This window comes from Peromyscus californicus, unplaced genomic scaffold, assembly GCF_007827085.1.
Source record: "Peromyscus californicus insignis strain IS unplaced genomic scaffold, ASM782708v3 Scaffold_9__1_contigs__length_137607984, whole genome shotgun sequence".
Lineage (NCBI taxonomy): Eukaryota > Metazoa > Chordata > Mammalia > Rodentia > Cricetidae > Peromyscus > Peromyscus californicus.
Genome location: NW_026294617.1, coordinates 132,332,710 through 132,351,358, shown reverse-complemented (window position 1 = coordinate 132,351,358; position 18,649 = coordinate 132,332,710). Strand labels below are relative to the sequence as shown.

The 18,649-nt window shown below is 43.1% G+C and overlaps 1 protein-coding gene across 4 annotated transcripts in view; it reads right to left on the bottom strand.

Annotated features, from left to right (window-relative positions):
- Erich3 (glutamate rich 3) overlaps positions 1-17,999 on the bottom strand; it is a 115,608-nt gene extending 97,609 nt beyond the window's left edge. The window contains exons 1-2 of one of the 4 annotated variants that reach the window (XM_052732123.1): positions 17,302-17,991; positions 13,666-13,813 (exon numbers count right to left, since the gene is read on the bottom strand). Coding sequence is in view for 3 of the 4 variants with exons in the window: in XM_052732124.1 (XP_052588084.1) it covers positions 17,302-17,324 (23 nt within the window). In the remaining variant the exon portion in view is untranslated. Of the gene's footprint in view, positions 1-13,665; positions 13,814-17,301 lie in introns of all 4 variants that reach the window. The other 3 variants (XM_052732124.1, XM_052732125.1, XM_052732122.1) reach the window with 3 other exon arrangements.
- Positions 18,000-18,649: the final 650 nt, after the last annotated feature.

The following is an 18,649-nucleotide window of genomic DNA, read 5'->3' as shown; positions in this document are numbered from 1 at the left end:
AAAAAAAAAAAAAAAATGTACGAACATTTAAAATAAAAATAAATCTCTAGAGAAAGATTCTCTCAAAGAAAAAAAATTTAAATTAAAATTAAACAATGCCCTATAAGGTAATGTGGCCCATTTTCTTAGGACCGGGGGCTTCTGTGGCAGCTGCACAGAGGTTCCAAAGAGGAAATGCATGGGCAGATTATTATCATTTTGCAATCAAAATCCCCCTGCTTGAGTCTTAGAAGCAGAGCATGACCTCTGGGTTTAATCTTACCCTATCTGTTTAGTAGGTTGGTGGCCAGATACAAGCTTCTTCCTTCCCCCATACTTCATATCCTTCTCTGAAAAGGACCATAAAAATTGGGCTTCCTGGAAAAGTCAGAGTGTCAAATGGGTGGCTGTGTATGCAGACCCCAGCAGCATTCAGAAGGAGGCGAATGCTCAGTAGATGTAGGAGGAGCTCAGTGAGCACACACACCCTCACTGATAAGCTGTTCAGGTAAAGCTAACCTCCAGACAGGAAACACCATGCCGACAAGGAAGTTCCTCCTCAGGACCCCGCCCCAATTCCCATGTGTAACTTTAAACATTCACAGGAAAAGTCTTCCCTGGAAGAAGCTACACCTCAAACCTGTTTCTTCCTATTTCTCCCTCAAAGAGTGCATAGTTTGGCACCACGCCATTAGTAAGTGTGCCTGGCATGAAATGCAGTGTCCTGGTGCTTAGAGAGCCAGGTTCCCTGTCATGTTTTCTCTAGAACTCTGTGAGAGCATTGGCTTGGTCTTCTTCATTAGTGACTAGTGTTCCAGGCACACAAGAACATGCCCAGTTCTTTGTGATGTGCAACCAGACATTGTTCTCTTTGTAGAACCTCAAATTATTTCTAGTTGTCAACATCTTTCTGACAGAACATGATGGAAGACCGCTATCTTCCAAAGAGATCCTGAAAACTTCCACATTATCCTGCTGTGGTGGTATTTTACTTGTACTGAAATGTGATTTTAATTGTATGTTAATAAATAAAGTTGTCTGGGGGTCAGAGCTATTGGAGCCATAGCAAGTGCATGGTGGTGGTGGCACACGCCTTTAAAGACCTGGAGGGCGGTACATACAGGCAGTGACGAGGCAGTCACATGTTTGGGTTTACAACCAATGAGAAGGCAGAACAGAAAGACTATAAAGACATACACACACAGGAAGTAGGTCCCTTTTCGGAGAGCTCTCTTGGCTGGAGAGGATCCCTGAATCAGGAAGGGTGAGGCTCTTAGCTCTGACCTCTTGGTTTTCTTCTCTGAATTGGCTCTGTGTTTCTTATTTGATAAGACCGTTGGTTACATCTACAAATGGCGTCCAACGTGGTGGTGAGTTTCCACCTAAAAACTGAGAAAAAAGATTCTAAAACGGAGCTAAAAACAGCTTCCTAATTGTCTCTCTCAAATGAGCGGCAGCTGCCGGTTTGAGCTACTGGCGGGTTCCTAGCGTGCGTGCATGCTTGACCTGCAGTATGGTGGGAATGAGGCCTCTGCAAGTGGCACATTAAGCTGTGTGGTGGATTTAGCCTTTGCAGGTACAAAACAAAAAAAAGAGGTTTCTGGGCTACATGCTGCTTGGATAAAAGCATAGACCCACTATTTCTGAGAGTTGATGGCTCCCAGAGCTGGCGGAAAACGTATCACCGCCATGTTGGGAAGCTGAAGTGGGCGGAGCCAGCAGCCACAGCGCCAGCGCCGTTTCAGGCTTAGAAGGCTGCAGTTTAAAGCAATAGGCTCAAGCTAATATAAAAAAATAAGCCACGTAAAGATGGCTACCACACAGAGAATCTGGATTATGTTCTCTTTGATATTCGTAACTGAAGAAAAACATTTGATTGCAAAAGCTGTTGAGTTATGCCAAAATGTACATTTTAAAGGTACCTTGACTTCAAAATTTAGATGTAAGGATATGTTGCTTTGGAAAGGAGGCTCTGCTTTTGTTTCCACAGAAAGCCAGAGGCTATGGATTTGTTCCAGATTAAGACACATCAGGTTTGACCAGCCAAGACCACCTGAAAGGTCTCTGATGACACCATGGCCCAGGTGATCCAACATCCAGAACCGTTTCAAGGCAACTGGCTCAGACGATACACCCTCATGGACTACTCCATAACCCTAAAATATTCTTTGTGTCCCCATAAGATACAGCGCCCCCCTCCAGCAGGAAGTAGTAAGAGAAGCTACGCCCAAATTCCCAAATATACCAAACTGACTTTGGAGATGTGTAAAGGTTAAAACCTTCCTTTTTAAGAAAAGAAAAGGGGAAGTGCTGTGGGATGGTCTGTATGTCAAATGTGTTGCTCTGATTGGTCAATAAATAAATCACTGAATGGTCAGTGGCCAGGCAGGAAGTATAGGCGGGACAAGGAGGAGAATAGAGCTGGGAAGTGGAAGGCTGAGTCAGAGAGACACTGGCAGCCGCCATCAGGACAAGGAAGATGTAAAGTACCGGTAAGCCACAAGCCACGTGGCAAGGTATAGATTAATAGAAATGGATTAATTTAAGCTGTACAAACAGTTAGCAAGAAGCCTGCCACGGCCATACAGTTTGTAACCAATATAAGTCTCTGTGTTTATTTGATTGGGTCTGAATGGCTGTGGGACTGGCGGGTGTCAGAGATTTGTCCTGTCTGTGGGCCAGGCAGGAAAACTCTAGCAACATCCTGCTTCTGTGTTCTGATGTCTAGCCTGGGGTTAGGCAAAGCTTGCCTTGCACACACTCAACTGTCCTTTTCCATTTCCTTTCTCTCTCCAAAGTGCTAGTCCTCTTGATCACTAAGCATGCCAGCGTCTTCTTCCTCTTCTGTGATACTGCCTACTGCTTCTCTTCTATTTTTATCTATCCTCAAGAAAGATATTCTCAGAATTGTGCAGAATGCATACTGAAATGTAGTTGAAATATTGTGTGCCCCAATAAACTTATCTGTGGTCAGAGAACAGAACAGCCACTATATTAAACATAGAGGTTAGGCAATGGTAGCACACACCTTTAATCCTAGCATTCCAGAGGTAGAGATCCCTCTGGATCTCTGTGAGTTCAAGGCCACATTGGTAACAGACAGGCATGGTGACACACACCTTTAATCCCAGGAAGTGATGGCAGGAAGCAGAAAGGTATATAAGTCGTGAAAACCAGGAACTAGAATCTGTTAAGCTTTTAGGCTTTTGAGCAGCAGTTCAGCTGAGATCCATTTAGATGAGGACTCAGAGGCTTTCAGTCTGAGGAAACAGGATCAGTTGAGGAATTGGTGAGGTGAGGTTAGCTGTGGCTTGTTCTGTTTCTCTGATCTTTCAGCATTCACCCCAATACTTGGCTCCGGGTTTGTTTTTTATTAATAAAACCTTTTAAGATTCATGTTGCACTGAAATGCATCTTAAGGTACAAGATCTTTCCTAGGTATCAACAGTTTAAAAGAAAAAAGTATAGAGTGAGAGAGAGAGAGAGAGAGAGAGAGAGAGAGAGAGAGAGAGAGAGAGAGAGAGGTCACATTGTGCATTGACCAAGCCAAGTTTTGACCAATTCCACAAGTCCTGCTCCTCAGAGTCATCCATCCTCTGGATGAAATGACCAGGCCCTCACTCCTACCCATACTCAGATCTAGTGAGGACTGCTCAAGAGGCACATGACCTTGAATGAGGTGTTATTCTTGAGCCGAGGTAGACCCTGCAGATAATAACAACTGACAAATGGGCAGCATGAGCTTCCATAAAGGAGGCTCGGGTGACTTCTGTGTCATATTGGCCATAAGATCCCTGTTGCACTTAGACATGATCAAGGTCTTCAGTCTGGAGAGTATCCTTCGATGATGAAATACCAGTAATCAGGAAGCCAAATCAGAAAGGCCACTTTTGTGATCAGGAGACACTTTCTGAAATCCACCTATAGAGTTGACAACATCTCACAAAGAACTTGATTGCCTCCATATATCGTTAACACTCTAAGCTAAGATGGAAAGCATCATCAAGTAGCACAAAGTGGTCCTCAGATGTCACAGCTGGCTACAGTAACTCTTTCCTTTTCCTTCCTTTCATTTTTATAATGCAACCTTAATTTTTCCTTGGTAACTCATTTAGTTTACTTCTACACAAAATAGTGATTTAATTAAATAATTTTTAACTTTGATTTTATATACTTCTAGAGAGCTGATATTCTTTAAGTCAGCTCCCAGTCAATACTGAGCCCGTTCTCTGGCCTCGGGACAATCATAAGAATAGTGCACAGCTCTTAGCTTGCTGGCCTGTCAGGAACAACTGCTAAACACCAAATGGGAGATCCTTCTAGCACCTGGGCAGTCATCAGAAGCCATGCCGTGTAGGCTGTGTTTCTAAACATACGTTGAAGCGTATTGTAGGAGAAAAATGAAAATAGTCCTAAAAGTTTCAGTCTAACACCTGTTATTTTTGTTTCTAACAAAGTTACATTTCTTTCCCAAGATCTGGTTCTTGTCTGTTTGTTTGTTTGAGACAGCATCTCTCTATGTAGCCCTAGGTGTCCTGGAACTCACTATGTAGACCAGGCTGTCCTGGAATTCAGAGATCCATCTGCTGCTGCCTCCTGAGTGCTAGGAAGTGTTGAGATTGAAGGAATGCACCACCATGGCTAGCTTAAGATAGAGTTCTTTTAAAGTCAGGGGTTTCTAACCCTTTTGGAGACAAGGTTATACATGTATTACTTAGGTTTCTCCACCCCTTGGAAACAGAAAGATCTAGTTTAAGTCTTCTATTTCCATCTCTATGTTTTAATTTTCAACAAGTTGTTTGATTGCTATTCTCTGTTTTGTCATCTGAAGTGTAAGTAATTCTGTCTTGTGGTCACGGAGCTTCTAGTGAGGATTAAATATGACGTCATGAGCAAATAGCCCAGTTCAGCCAGAGGCATCGTTGTAGTGGTGGTGCCATTGGCTGCAGTTTAACCTTATGACGCAGTTAAGTGTCTGCCTGTGCTCTGAGAGGAGGAAGTACAGCACAGGTATCATCCAGGTGTCCGTCAGGTACATCAGGAATGCTTGGGAGGAAGGCATAGTTTAAAACCTGGAATTAAACAAGACACGATCCAGGAAAAGGAAATGGGGTAAGTGCTAGGCCATGTGAAGGGATGAAGGGGACATGTGAAGCTTGTCTTGGGGAAGAGAATGATTATCCAAATGCTAGGGATGAGAGAGTACTGTGGGATCCCCCTTCTCTTACCCTCTTGCCTTCTCTTGTGGTCGGTATCTCAGAGTCCTCAGGAAATGACATCTGAACTAGGTCCTAGGTGGCAGATCAAGGGTTAAAGGAAGAAACAGGATTTGGGTGAAGGACAAGAGGGGTAGAGAAACTCTCTGGGCGCATATTAGGAGCATCACACTCTAGGTACCAGAGACGATGATACTGAGTTACCAGCACTACACGGTACAATCAGTGTAATAAAAGCAGACAAATTTTGAAGTACAAGAGGGTAAGAGAAGGGGGATCCCACAGTTCTCTGCTCTGCCAGAGAACCTGGGTTTAATTCCCAGCACCTACGTGCTAGCTCACAACCATGTGTAACCCCAGTCCTGGGGTATCTGACATCTTCTTCTGTTCTCTGCAGGAACTGAACACACATGGTCCATAGGCAGACATGCAGGCAAAACACCCACACAAACAAAGTGCAGTCAGTTGTTTTTAAGGAGAAGCAGCCCAGATGCTTGAATGTATGTGTGCATCCACACATATACTGTATGTGCATATGCATGCATACACACAGACTCGTACCATACACACACACACACACACACACACACACACACACACACACACACACACACACACATACACACACATACACACACACACAGAGGAAAAGAAAGAAAAGGGTTTAGTCCAATTGCTGAAGATGATTCATGGACTGTGAACTCCTCCCCCACTCATTCCCTGTCACTTAGGATGTGCCTCCTCCTGTTTTGAGCAGCATATTTAGTTTATTTTTGGTTGACATACTTTAAGAATTAAAGTCTAAAGACCCAAGCAATATATACTTCCCACAAAAAACAAGAGAACAACACTGTAGCTGCCATTCATCAAATTCCAATTATGTGCCAATACATCTTCAGGAGAGGCATTTTTCAGCCCCATGTCTGGAAAGAAGAGTAAATGGGGTTCAGAAAAGTGAGCTTTCCCAAGTTCACAAAAGGCATAATAGGAAATCAAGTTGACATCTTCTGATTAAAAAAAAAATCTAATCCTATAGAATCTCTCTCTCTCTCTCTCTCTCTCTCTCTCTCTCTCTCTCTCTCTCTCTCTCTCTCTGTATGTGTGTGTGTGTGTGTGTGTGTGTGTGTGTGTGTGTGTGTGTGTGTGTGTGTGTGTGTGTACAGGTATATAACAATGGTTAATTTTTAGTGTCAGCTTGACTGGATTATGAAAAATACACAAGACTAGGAGACTAGTAAATTCTACTTCTGGTTGTGTTTGTAATGACATTTCCAGAGACAATCAGATCCCAAGAGCTCTGAGCAAGTACATGGATCAGTCCCCTAGGGATCCGTCCTATGATGACTTTCTAGAGAAACAGTGAAATTAAGAGGTGAGTCCTACAGGAAGTAGGTCATAAAGTACATATGTCTTTTGGGGCTATATCTTGTCCTGGCTCCCTTCTATATACCCACCTTTTCACATTTCTTATTGAAATCTTCCCTTCCATAAGATGTTCTTTCAAGTATTTTGGTCACAGTGACACACACAAAAAAAATCACACACACACACACACACACACACATACACACACACACACACACACACACACACACACACACACACACACACGTCCATCTTAGACTACCAGGAGCTTTAATTTAAAGAAAAGGAAACAAATAGAAAAAGAAAAATTTCAGATAGTTGGAACCATTATTCTGCTTCCTAGGAAGGATCTGAGAGCTCTGTCTCTACACCCTGCCTGAGCCGTCCTTCCGGGCACAGGGTCTGGAATTCAGCTGCTGCTTCATGCTCTCGAATTGAGCCCAGAAACTTTGGAGCTCTCATTTACTTTCTTCCCCAAACTTGAAATCTCAGTACCCCTCTTCTCATACCAGCATCATTCTCTCCCTGTCTTTGTTCTGGAAGATTCCAGCCTGAGTCAAAAACTGAGAACCCCAACTTGACTTACAGGAAAGAAGAATTCATGGAGAAGACTTTTATAAAGACAACATCTCAGAATTGTGGTGGAGTTGGCATTTTCTGCAGTTAACAGAAATTCCAAACTAGATTTCAAGAGAAGGAAAATGACTGATTTTTGCACTTACAACATGATCAGAAATCATAATTTAATTTCTGACTTAAAGTTTTAAACAAATATCAGTGAAGAAAGGAAAGCCCTAATGTGTAGTTTTCCACTTAAGCTTCCAAATATGTGGAAGAGACAGTGGCTACATAAGATAGCGTGAAGTCCTGACTTTTCAGCACAAGGCAGCTTGTGCAACACGAGCTTACAACACGCTTGCTCCTGAGAACAGGACACTTAAGTCAACAAGCAATGTTACTATCTTCACACTTCCCAGTCACAATGGTCTGCTGTGTTGATATCTATAATTCCGACACCCTGACTTTAGAGACAGCTGCCCACTACTGTTAAAGGTTCTCAGACATATTACTTATGTCTCACCCATATCCAAAACCCTTCTTCAAGATGGGTTCTTAAAATTATCTTAATGCTATGTCCAGATCAGGAAATAAATCTAGACATTCTGTAGAAACTTGTGTCTGCTTGTGCACTGAGGTTATACAAAGCACCAATTGTTAATATTTCCAATAAGCCAGGCACTATGCTAAATGTATAAGTATCTCAATTAGTCCCCAAATCAACCTGCAAAAAAGATATACCTCCCACAGGCAGGAGCCAGAGGAATTGCAAAGTTTGCTTAGGGTCACATAATTTCTGTGTGGCAAAGTTGATAATTCAGAACTCAGAACGTCTAAGTCCAATCTCAGCCAGCCAATAACAGCACCATAGTGAGCATGTCTAGGAAAATCCAATCTCTGTCCTTTCTCTGCCTTCCCCACACGCTCCTCCTTACTCTGCCTTGTATCTGGGCCTATCTATTGATGCAGCTATGGCCAGTGAGATATACCAAAAAGAATGCTGGAAGGAGCCCATGACCATCATTTTCCTTCCTACTTGTGGTGGTTTTACAAAAATACAATGCCTGGATCTAATTTTTAATTTCTGCTACCATATAAAAAAAAAACTGCAGAGATAAAGACTTATAAAAACTCCAAGTCTTGCTAGTAATAAAAAAAATTAATCATGTATGTATACTGCTGATAAAATGAATCACAGATATTGTCATGGCCTGGGCCTCTACTTGCTCTATTTTTTCTTATTTGCAGCCAAAGACATTCCTAACATAGGATTACCATGCTGCCTGAGGACAGAAAGGGGCAGGGAGGGTCACTGGCTTGAAAATCATGTTCAAAACTTGTTTAGACCTTTTTAGGATCTCAGATGAATTCTTGCAAACTGTTTCTAGACCATAGCAATTCCTGAATGTGGCATTACCACATAGAGAACACTCTGGGGACCATAACTGAATGAATGAATGACTGTATTCTTGGAACCAAAACAAATGCTCATTTGTGCAATGGTTGATCTTGACTGCTAACTTGAAGGGACTTAGAATCACCATGGAAACAAACCTCAGCATGTGTCTGAGGGAGTTTGAGATTCAGTTAGTTAGGGGTGGGAAGTTCTACTTTAAACATGGGCAGCACCAGGGGCTGGGTGCTGGATTCCATAGAAGGGGAAGCCATCTGAACACCAGCATGCACAGATCTCTGCTTCCTGCCACAGATGCTATGTGACCAGCAGCTTCCTGTTCCTGCAGCCATGACTTCTCTCTCATGATGGACTGTAGCATTAAACTGTGAGTCAGAATACATTCTCCCCTGACCCTTAGGTTATTTTTGTCCCAGCAATGCAGAAAGTAACTAACAACATTTCAGCAACCATTGGACTAAGTTTAAAACACGGTACTAGCGACAGGGTCGAACCAGAGACATGGAGAGATGTGGACTCTTACCACAGGGATTGCAGTTTACACCACAGATGGAAAGGCTTCTCAGATGCTATGTTGGTGTAATTTTAAAGCAATTGAGAACCAAGTTTTCAAATAGTGTAGTTTTGTCAAAACAGGGGTAAATCATAGGGACAAGGAGTAGAAATAATACAACAACGCTGCCTGGGATCACTTATGAGCAAGGGTTTCAGAGAAGCTTGGCTCTTCCTGGTACTTGTCATCTCAGAGAATAAAAATTTCAAAATACTGATAAGTGGAGGGAGGAAAATTAAAAACCACTTGTATCCCTCATACCCAGCAATTTGAAGTTCTTTCTAATTCTACTCTTCTAATTTACCACAGATTATTTTTATTGGATCCTAAACAATAGAGATAATATTCCTGTAAATATCTCCAAGCAAGTGATGTGCAGAAGAAACTGCTCGATACAAAAGCCACATAATAGCCACAAATATGAAACATTATAGCCTATCGCATAGAGAGAATGCCAAATTAACAGCAACTATAAAACACCGTGATTTGATTCAATTTGAAACCCACAGTTTGTAGTGCTGTTTCATAGCTACTTTGTACAATTTATTTTGCCTGTTTAGTTCCCGCTGCTCCTTCCTCTGCTTCAGTATTCTGCCCTAAGTATTTTCATTAATTTATAAATGTTTATAGCTGTGGCAGAAAAATAATAACAGTCACAGAAAAATGGATCACCAGTTTAAAATGATTGATTTTATATCCCAATCAGTGCCAGGCACTGAGGGGTGGGAGTAACTTGAGTCCTAAACTGACTTACCACATCCCAGCAGAGGTTACTGGTCTGTTGTCCTAAAACCTCTTCTCATTGGGATTTTCCTCATGTGTTGGCTAGGTTTGGATCCTATCTCCCGTTTGAACTTTTGGTTTCTAATATCTGTACATCATGTAATAGACTTACACACCACACACACACACACAAACACACACACACACACACACCTCACACACATATACACACATACACACACACACCACACTCACACACACCACACACATATACACACATACACACACACCACACACATATACACACACACCACACACATATACACACATACACACACACTACACACACACCACACACACACCACACACACACCACACACACACACACATACACACACACACACATACATAACACACACACACATACATAACACACACACACTACACACACACCACACACACATACACACACCACACACACACACCACACACACATACACACACCACACACACATACACACACCACACACACACACCACACACACATACACACACCACACACACACACACACACACACACACCACACACACACACACCACACACACATACACACACCACACACACCACACACACATACACACACCACACACACACCACACACACATACACACACCACACACACACATACACACACACCACACACACACCACATACACACACCACATACACACACCACACACACACACATACACACACACACACTACACACACACACCACACACACACACACACACACACCACATACACACACCACACACACACACATACACACACACACACACTACACACACACACCACACACACACACATACACACACACCACACACATGCACCACACACACATACACACAACACACTCACACACATTTATGAATCGAATCCTAATCTCCAATGTGAAGATTAGGAAACGGGGATTTACGGAAGAGTTTTAGAAGAGAGTTAAGCCCTCACAAATGAGAATAGAACCAAAAAAATAAAATAAAAATGAACAAAGGAAAGGAAAAGGGTTGCCCAAAGAGACCTGATAAGCAGACAGCATAAGGTTGCAGACAGAGGCAACCATCTGAGGATAAAGAAGCACACCCTCTTCACTTAGCCTACCATCGTGAACTTCCTACTCGCAGAACTGTGTGAGACACATGTGAGTTATTTCTAAGCCACTCAGTCTATGGGATTATTTTTTTATAACTTAGATGCACTAAGACACCCATTACTACTACACTGTCATCAATCAATCAATCATTTGTTTTCTGTGACTCTGCATTTCTTATAAAGACTTATTTCAGATTTGCAGGACCAGGCAATAAAAGCTATCAGCTGCTACAAACAGGTTGGTTACCTCTAAGACTGCCATAAAATCATATCACAGCACAGGCAGGTGGTTTATACAACAGACATTTATCTTCTAGTAGTTCTGGAAGCTAAAAGCTACAACGTCAGGCAGCTGTCTACAGAGTTGGTTGCTTGCTCCCAAAGGCTGTGCAGGAAAAATCAGTGCCAGCTTCTCTAGTTGGTTCATAGATGAACACCTTATTGTAATGTGCTAGTCCCTCTCCATGCATGCATGTCTGTGTCTTACTGTCTATCTGTTGTAACAGCACAAGGCAGGTCAGATTAGGACCCACTGCATTGATATCACTTAGCCTTATTACTTATTTAAAGATCTGTCTCCAAATACAGTCACACTGTGAGATGTGGAGGACTCAGGCCACAACAGTGGAATAACCAGAACAATGACCAGTTTGTGTAGGTGACATGGACTTAATGCACAGAAATTAAAATTGTCTTTCTTGAGTGCCTAGAAAGCTTGATTCTGGATTCTCTATGCTTGCAATCAGAATGGGACCATTAATGACCCACTAGGAAGAGCACAGAAACCCTCTGGACCCTACCACATCTGTGCTCAAAGAGAAGATGACAGGGAAGCCATGCAACTTTGAGCAGATGAAATTCCACATCATAATAACCTGCCAGAGACCACGAGTTAGAAGGAGAGAGAAGGAAGAGCATGGATCAGAGAGGACTCATAAGAGAATGGAAAGTGTGTGTGTGTGTGTGTGTGTGTGTGTGTGTGTGTGTGTGTGTGTCTGTGTGTGTCTGTGTGTAATTTCCAGGGTTGTTCACTGTTAATGTTTATTCCTTGTGGCTTAGCATATAAGCAATGATTCAACAACAATTTTCCAGAAACCTAAAATCCTAATACCAACAGAATCATAGTAAAGCACAATCATTCATACTATGCTGTTCACCTTGTCACATCTCTCCTCTTTTCTGCAGAACACACATTAATGCAAAAAGTCAAGCTTTGGTCCAAGTATATTTTTTTGATCCGACAATGTGCACTGATGATAGTCCTAGGGAAGGCTGTGTCTCCTTTCTAGACTCAAAAAAAGGAGAGAGTGAAAGAACTAATAGCTTGTGGGAAGCCGGAATACTCAGATTCACTGTTTGGGTGAAGACAGAGATTCTTGACAATTGTTTAACCTGTAAAACACAACATGAGGTTCCACACAGAGTGCACTAGTCAGCAGCTCTGCATGTGCACAGCTTGGGCAATAAAAAAGATTAAGCCAAGGGAAGGAAGAAAACAAAAAAGAAAAATGTATCGACTGACTCAAGCCTGGGGATACTACACAATCTTCTTATTCAATGCAGTTAGGAAAATTAGTCACTTCTGGAAAAAAAAAAGGAGTGAATATTCAAATATATTTGCTTTAAATAATGTATTTGAATAGAAAGTACAAATACATGTCTGCTCACCATACCCCTTTGCTAGTTAAGAGTTTTACTCAAATTAATCAACTGTTCTGTCATTTTTAGAAAATTGTGCACACAGTCATACCATTTGGGGATTTATAATTTGAAGAAAAATGACAAAGACACTCACAGAAGAGTGTGAATGTTGGAGTGTACACTCTGCTTCTTTGTGCTGATTTGGGTGCCACTCAAATGTGAGTGTTTCACTTTAAACTTGGTATTTATGAGATCACCATATGATGACTATCTGTGTAGGGAAGGGAGGAAATTATGGGAAGAAGAACCACAGTTCTCTCCCACTTACTACAGAGCTTGGTCTGCATTGAAATGAACCACAGAAGGCTCACCACTAACTAGAGAATTTGAGGTTTTCACTAGAAATAACATTGCTGGAAATTTGAAGGCTCAAAAGTCCATGTTCCCTCAGGCTTAGATTATTTGGTACTGTCTTAGGAGTTAAGAATCCAGTCAGAGAAGCTGTGCTTTCCAACTTTGCTCTTTGTCCAAATAACCTGGAGAACACTGTCTTCTCCTTGCATTCCTGAGCAGAGGTTTGGAGAAGGGACAGGAGCAGAGGACACCACTGGACCATATGGTGGCACTGTTCTCTAAACCAGTTTGCAAACTTGGATGCACACACTCATAAGGTACCACAGAAGGCTTTCCTGAAGACACTTTGGAAGGCTAGCTCCAATAGAAACCTGCTCTACGCCTCAATTTCCCCCTGTGAGTCCTTAAAATGGACCTTCTGGAAAATGTCTTCCAGTCATACTCATTCCTTCCCTCATGCTTGCCCCACTATAAATTATAAACACCTTCTACTCCCATGAAAGGAAGGTGCCTCTCACCATCCAGGGTCCCGTAGGGAGCATCAAGCTTAGCAAAGCAGAGATGCAAAGGGGAAATTTGAGGGATATTCTAGATGTTGCTACAACAAACACCTTCCATATTGGGCAACAGGTCTGATTACAAACCCAATAGCTTCCAGCTCTTTGTGTCCAGAGCAGTTGAACTCATTGGGTAGTCATCTAAAACTAACCAGGAACATTTCCGGTGACAGATGACTGCAATGTTGATATGCGTCTCTGAAGGAATTCCGAGAACTCAGCATTCCCAGGACAAATGCCTCTCCATCCCCATCTGTTTAGATGAATGGGTTTGCTCAGCCAAAGGAAGAGATGTGGTATCTATATTAAAAAGAATAAGACCTGTGACGAGAGAGGAGAAGCCAGGACATGGGAGTCTGGTAAAACCACCTGGAACTAACCTGCTCCTCAAAGCTAGCAGTCGGCAAGATTAATAGCAACTGCTGAATTTAATTTGAATTTAAATATTTAAAAATATCAAGTCTGAAATTCTGTGTTAGAGATGATTTGGGGGATAGACATGAGCAACAAACTATAATTTCCTATAGAGGACCACATTGTTAAGAATTGAGGTAAGACCCCAAAGGCTATGCAAATACAACCTACTGTGAACACCGCAGTGGATGGCACTGCCGCCTGGAAGATATACACCATCTAAACATGCACAACTGGTGTGTTTGGGCTCTGAGTTACCACGTAGAACAGCCCAGGAAAGGATACATTTTCTGCATTTTTCTTGTCATGGAGATGTATCTTCAATGACTCTTCTAAGTCAAGTGGCTCTCTCCCACAGGGAGCCACGTTCATGTGGATGAGCATGAAGGCAGAGCTGTATTGTTTTATTCTCATCCACGATGGAGGGATTTAAGATTCCTGTTCCACCTTGAGGCCTGGTGCCCAGCCCACAAACACACACAAAGAGCAAAGTGGGTGGAATCTAGTGAAGTGCAGGGACTGTGACATAAAACTGTTGGGTCTAAAACACTTTCATTAGAGACCGTGGTGTTGTCTACAGTGGTTCATAGTTGGTATCCACCAAATGGAGAGGCAGTTGAGACTTGAAGTCTCTGTTATCTTTGAAAGACGTTTTAGGACCATTTTTATTTACTTCCATTCTCCATCTGAACAAAGCCAGTGTTGGGCCTGTGTGGTTTTTATATCTAGCGTTTCATGGTATAATTAAGTAGGCAAGCAACTCAGAGCAAAGAAGAGCCAAGAGAAAGCATCAGACACTGCTAACTGACTGGAGAAATTTCAGACTTATAATATCTGTTTTATTGTAGAACTTAACTTTATTACCATTTTATCTTCAAAATGTAATAAGTACAAAGTGCCTCAGTAAAGATGGAGAAGGCTTCTCAGCTTTGATGAAAACTTTTATTTGCTACTCAAACTTTTATTATTTCCAAATGGTAACATAGGCAAGAGAAATAATTACTCTCTTTATTTGAGGAGGAGACTTTAGTAATTTGAAACGCTTTTGTTATTGGGTGAATTTTAAGGCATGTAGACTAAATATGTTTCTGTTCATTGTTTCCACTTATTTGCTTATTTCTTTATTTATTTTATTTATTACCATGTCTTGAAACAGAGTCTCAGGGCCTCACTGTGTAGCTATGGCTGGCCTGGAGCTCACAATGTAGACCAGGCTGGTCTTGAAATCACAAGACCTTTGTTTTCCAAGTACTGGGATTTAAGAGTGTATGGCCTGCACCCAGCATCCATTTATTTTTATGAGCTAAACAAGACATATTTATACATGCACTATGCACTACTACATAATTATTGTCATCATATATCAAAATACTTGATCACTATGGCTGTGATCCATCAGATGTTGATCTGATTTGGATGGAATTTCTATACATTAGTGGTCATGCACATTAGATCATTGAATGGGATGATGAAGGATGCAAGCTGACTGGAGATGCTGGCCTCGTGTTTCAGCCCCGACCCTTCCACCCCATACCACCCTTAGAAGTTTCTCAGTCCTAAGCTGCCTTGTCTGTGGAAATGGGGGTCATGAGGTATTTCATTACCTCAGAAAGGACTGTGGCTCCTGTAAGTCCTGAATATCTGCCCTAACATGGCTTTCTTTTGTGACTACATGGCCCATCAGCCAGTATCATTCATCCAACCAGGAACTGTTGAGCTTTACCTAACCCTGAACAGTCGTAGACACAGAGAGACAAAGCATAGAAAGCATGGAGCTAATATTTCAAGAACCTTTGCATTTTAGTGCAGAATGTGCTGCATCCCCAGGGTGTGCGTGTGTGTGTGTGTGTGTGTGTGTGTGTGTGTGTGTGTGTGTGTTGCATCCCCACATAATCCTTGAACAGTCCCACACAGCGCATACTTTCCTTAGGTCCCCTTTCTCCATGTGCTCAGAACTACTCAAGCTTCAGCAAATTTTGACTTCGGTATCTGAAATCTTAATCTTGGCAGAATTTAATAAGCAGCTACAGGTTTGCCTATATTTTCACATAAATGGGTAAATGGACTAATCAGATTCTAACCTAGTCAAGAACTTGACAAACATAGGAAGAGACCATGACTGACACATTCATTTTTCTGAATTGGGACAAAGTGCCAACTGCATCTGCAGAAAACATATTATTCTTGTCCCACGGGACCGTGGTCAACAACACTTGCTCAGGAACTCAGCAGCAAAACATTAAAGCTCTGAAATTCAATTTAGCACAGTGCCCTTACTCTCCAGAATGTTCTGGAACTAACTTCCAACAGAATACCTTACAGGGTTTTGGATTGTTCAAACATTACTGACTCTTGTCATTTCATCCAGAGAACTCATTAAAAAGTGAAATCTTCAAGTGTGATTATAGATCCAAGAGCAATAATGACTATGTTCTCTCAGACGCCACCACCTCCAAGTGATCCTAAATAGGGTGTCTTCTGCCAGTCCACTGCTCTTCAACATGTGTGATAAATGCAACTGAAAAGCATCAAATTAGTTGCAAAACCAAAGAGGGGGAGGGAGTGAGCCACTTAGTAGAAATGTGATAATAAAAATTGATGTAGTATGTATTGCGCACTTAATTCAGAAGGCAATTGGATACTCTCTCTTTCACAAAGAATGGAGATCTTGTTTGTGTAACAACCAACAAAGACTGTTCACTGTCTGTGATGTATTGAATGTTACTAATAGGCCCTCTGAAGAGTTGCTCTATCTTCAGGAGACCATGTGTGGGCGCCTGGGTGCCTCGCGCCCTGATCTTTTGCTTTCCCGTATCACACCACTTTCCTGGGCCCAGGTGATTCTAAAGGACTCTCCTGGTGCTTCTGTGACTGGGAAGATATATTTCTGACATAAGGTGCTCTCCCACCTACAGGGAGACCCTCATAAAAACAACATCTCTGTTTGCAAGCCACAGACAGGCCACGGAGAAAATTTGTCTCTGCCTCAAATCTCCCCACAAATGCGTATTTTGGTAACTTCTACTTCAGCATTTAAACACTTGTGTTCCACATTGAGGGATTTTCATCTCAGCTAACGCCTATCCCTGCTTACTGTATGTGGTTTTCACATCCATTTTCCCCGTCTTTCCAGGCTGAGAATTTCAAGAGAGGCGAACATTATGAAGAAGCGAGAATGGGCAGGGGGCAGGGAAAAGATAGGACGCCTGGGATTTCTGCCATCCTCTTGAAACCTAGAATCTGTGTTTTCCCCCTCTCCCAGCCCACCCTCCCTCTCTCTGTCGCCCCTGAGCTCCGCAGCAGGAGGGAGAAGGAGGGCCGCTGGCTGAAGCCGCCACCTGCCTCAGCAAGGCAAAGCTCCGGTTGTCACTTACCCAGCGGGGTGAGAATGGCTCATTTTTGCTGAATCCCTTTTGGACCCCGCTGCAGGTGCAGACGCAGCTAACGGTGGCTTTGCACTGCCGCGGTGGGACTCGGAGCACCTGGGCTGGGCTCCTCCCTTCCTTGCCCGGGTTCCCCGCAGCCTCCCAGTTGCCGCTTGGTAGCGTCCACAGACTCCCGGTTGCTAAGGGAGGAGAAAAGGCGAGCACCCAGGGCCCGGAGAAGCAGCGGGGCTGCTGGAACCAAACCTGGACAAGCTGGAAAAGAAACCAGCTCCCACCCTGCTCGCTGGGCCGTGATATAGAAGGATATGGGAGGAGATCCGGCCGTCCCCAGCTTGGTTGCTCTGGGATTACCGTTCCCCAGGCACCTGAACCCTGAACACACACACACACACACACACACACACACACACACACACACACACACACACACGTCCCTTTCTGGCCCAGCTTCTTCCTGCTAGGCCCCTGACTGGGTGGTTTCTGCAGGCAGGAAAGCAGGGAAAAGCCACAATCAGGTGCCTTGGTTTCTGTTCCTAAAACAGACCCAGAATGCAACATGACAGATCCAGCTTCCCTCTTGATCAGTCACAGCCTTTGTTTCTACAGCTGCAAGGCATTGCCATCAGCTCCCTCCTCCGTGGCAGGCCCATCTTCGCATCCCATGTCCCCATGCCAACAAGCTGATCAGAGATGTTCAGAGGTCAGAAGGGAGTTGCCGTAGTGACTGGGGCCGTTGTGGATTGAAACCCAGGGGAAGAAGACTAGCTGAAGGGAAGAGCCTTGGTAGGGACTCCACTCAGTTCTGGATTGAGCCGACCTATTGCTGGTCTCTTTGCTTTGTCAGCTATCTGTTGCTAGAGTTTTCCTGCCTGGCCCACAGTCAGGGCAAATCTCTCTCACCCGCCAGTCCCACAACCACTCAGACCCGACCAAGTAAACACAGAGACTTATATTGGTTACAAACTGTATGGCCGTGGCAGGCTTCTTGTTAACTGTTCTTACAGCTTAAATTAATCCATTTCTATTAATCTATACCTTGCCACGTGGCTTGTGGCTTACCAGCATCTTCACATGCTGCTTGTCATTGTGGCGTCGGCTGGCAGTGTCTCTCTGACTCAACCTTCCACTTCCCAGCTTTATTCTCCTCCTTGTCCCGCCTACACTTCCTGCCTAGCCAATGGCCAATCAGTGTTTTATTTATTGACTAATTAGCAACACATTTGCCATACAGAACATCCCACAGCAGCTATCTGCTGAGTGACTGGCTTGCTGAAGGGCTTCTGTGATGGCAGGACACAGCAAGGGTGGTTGAGCTACCACCGGGTCTCTCTATTCC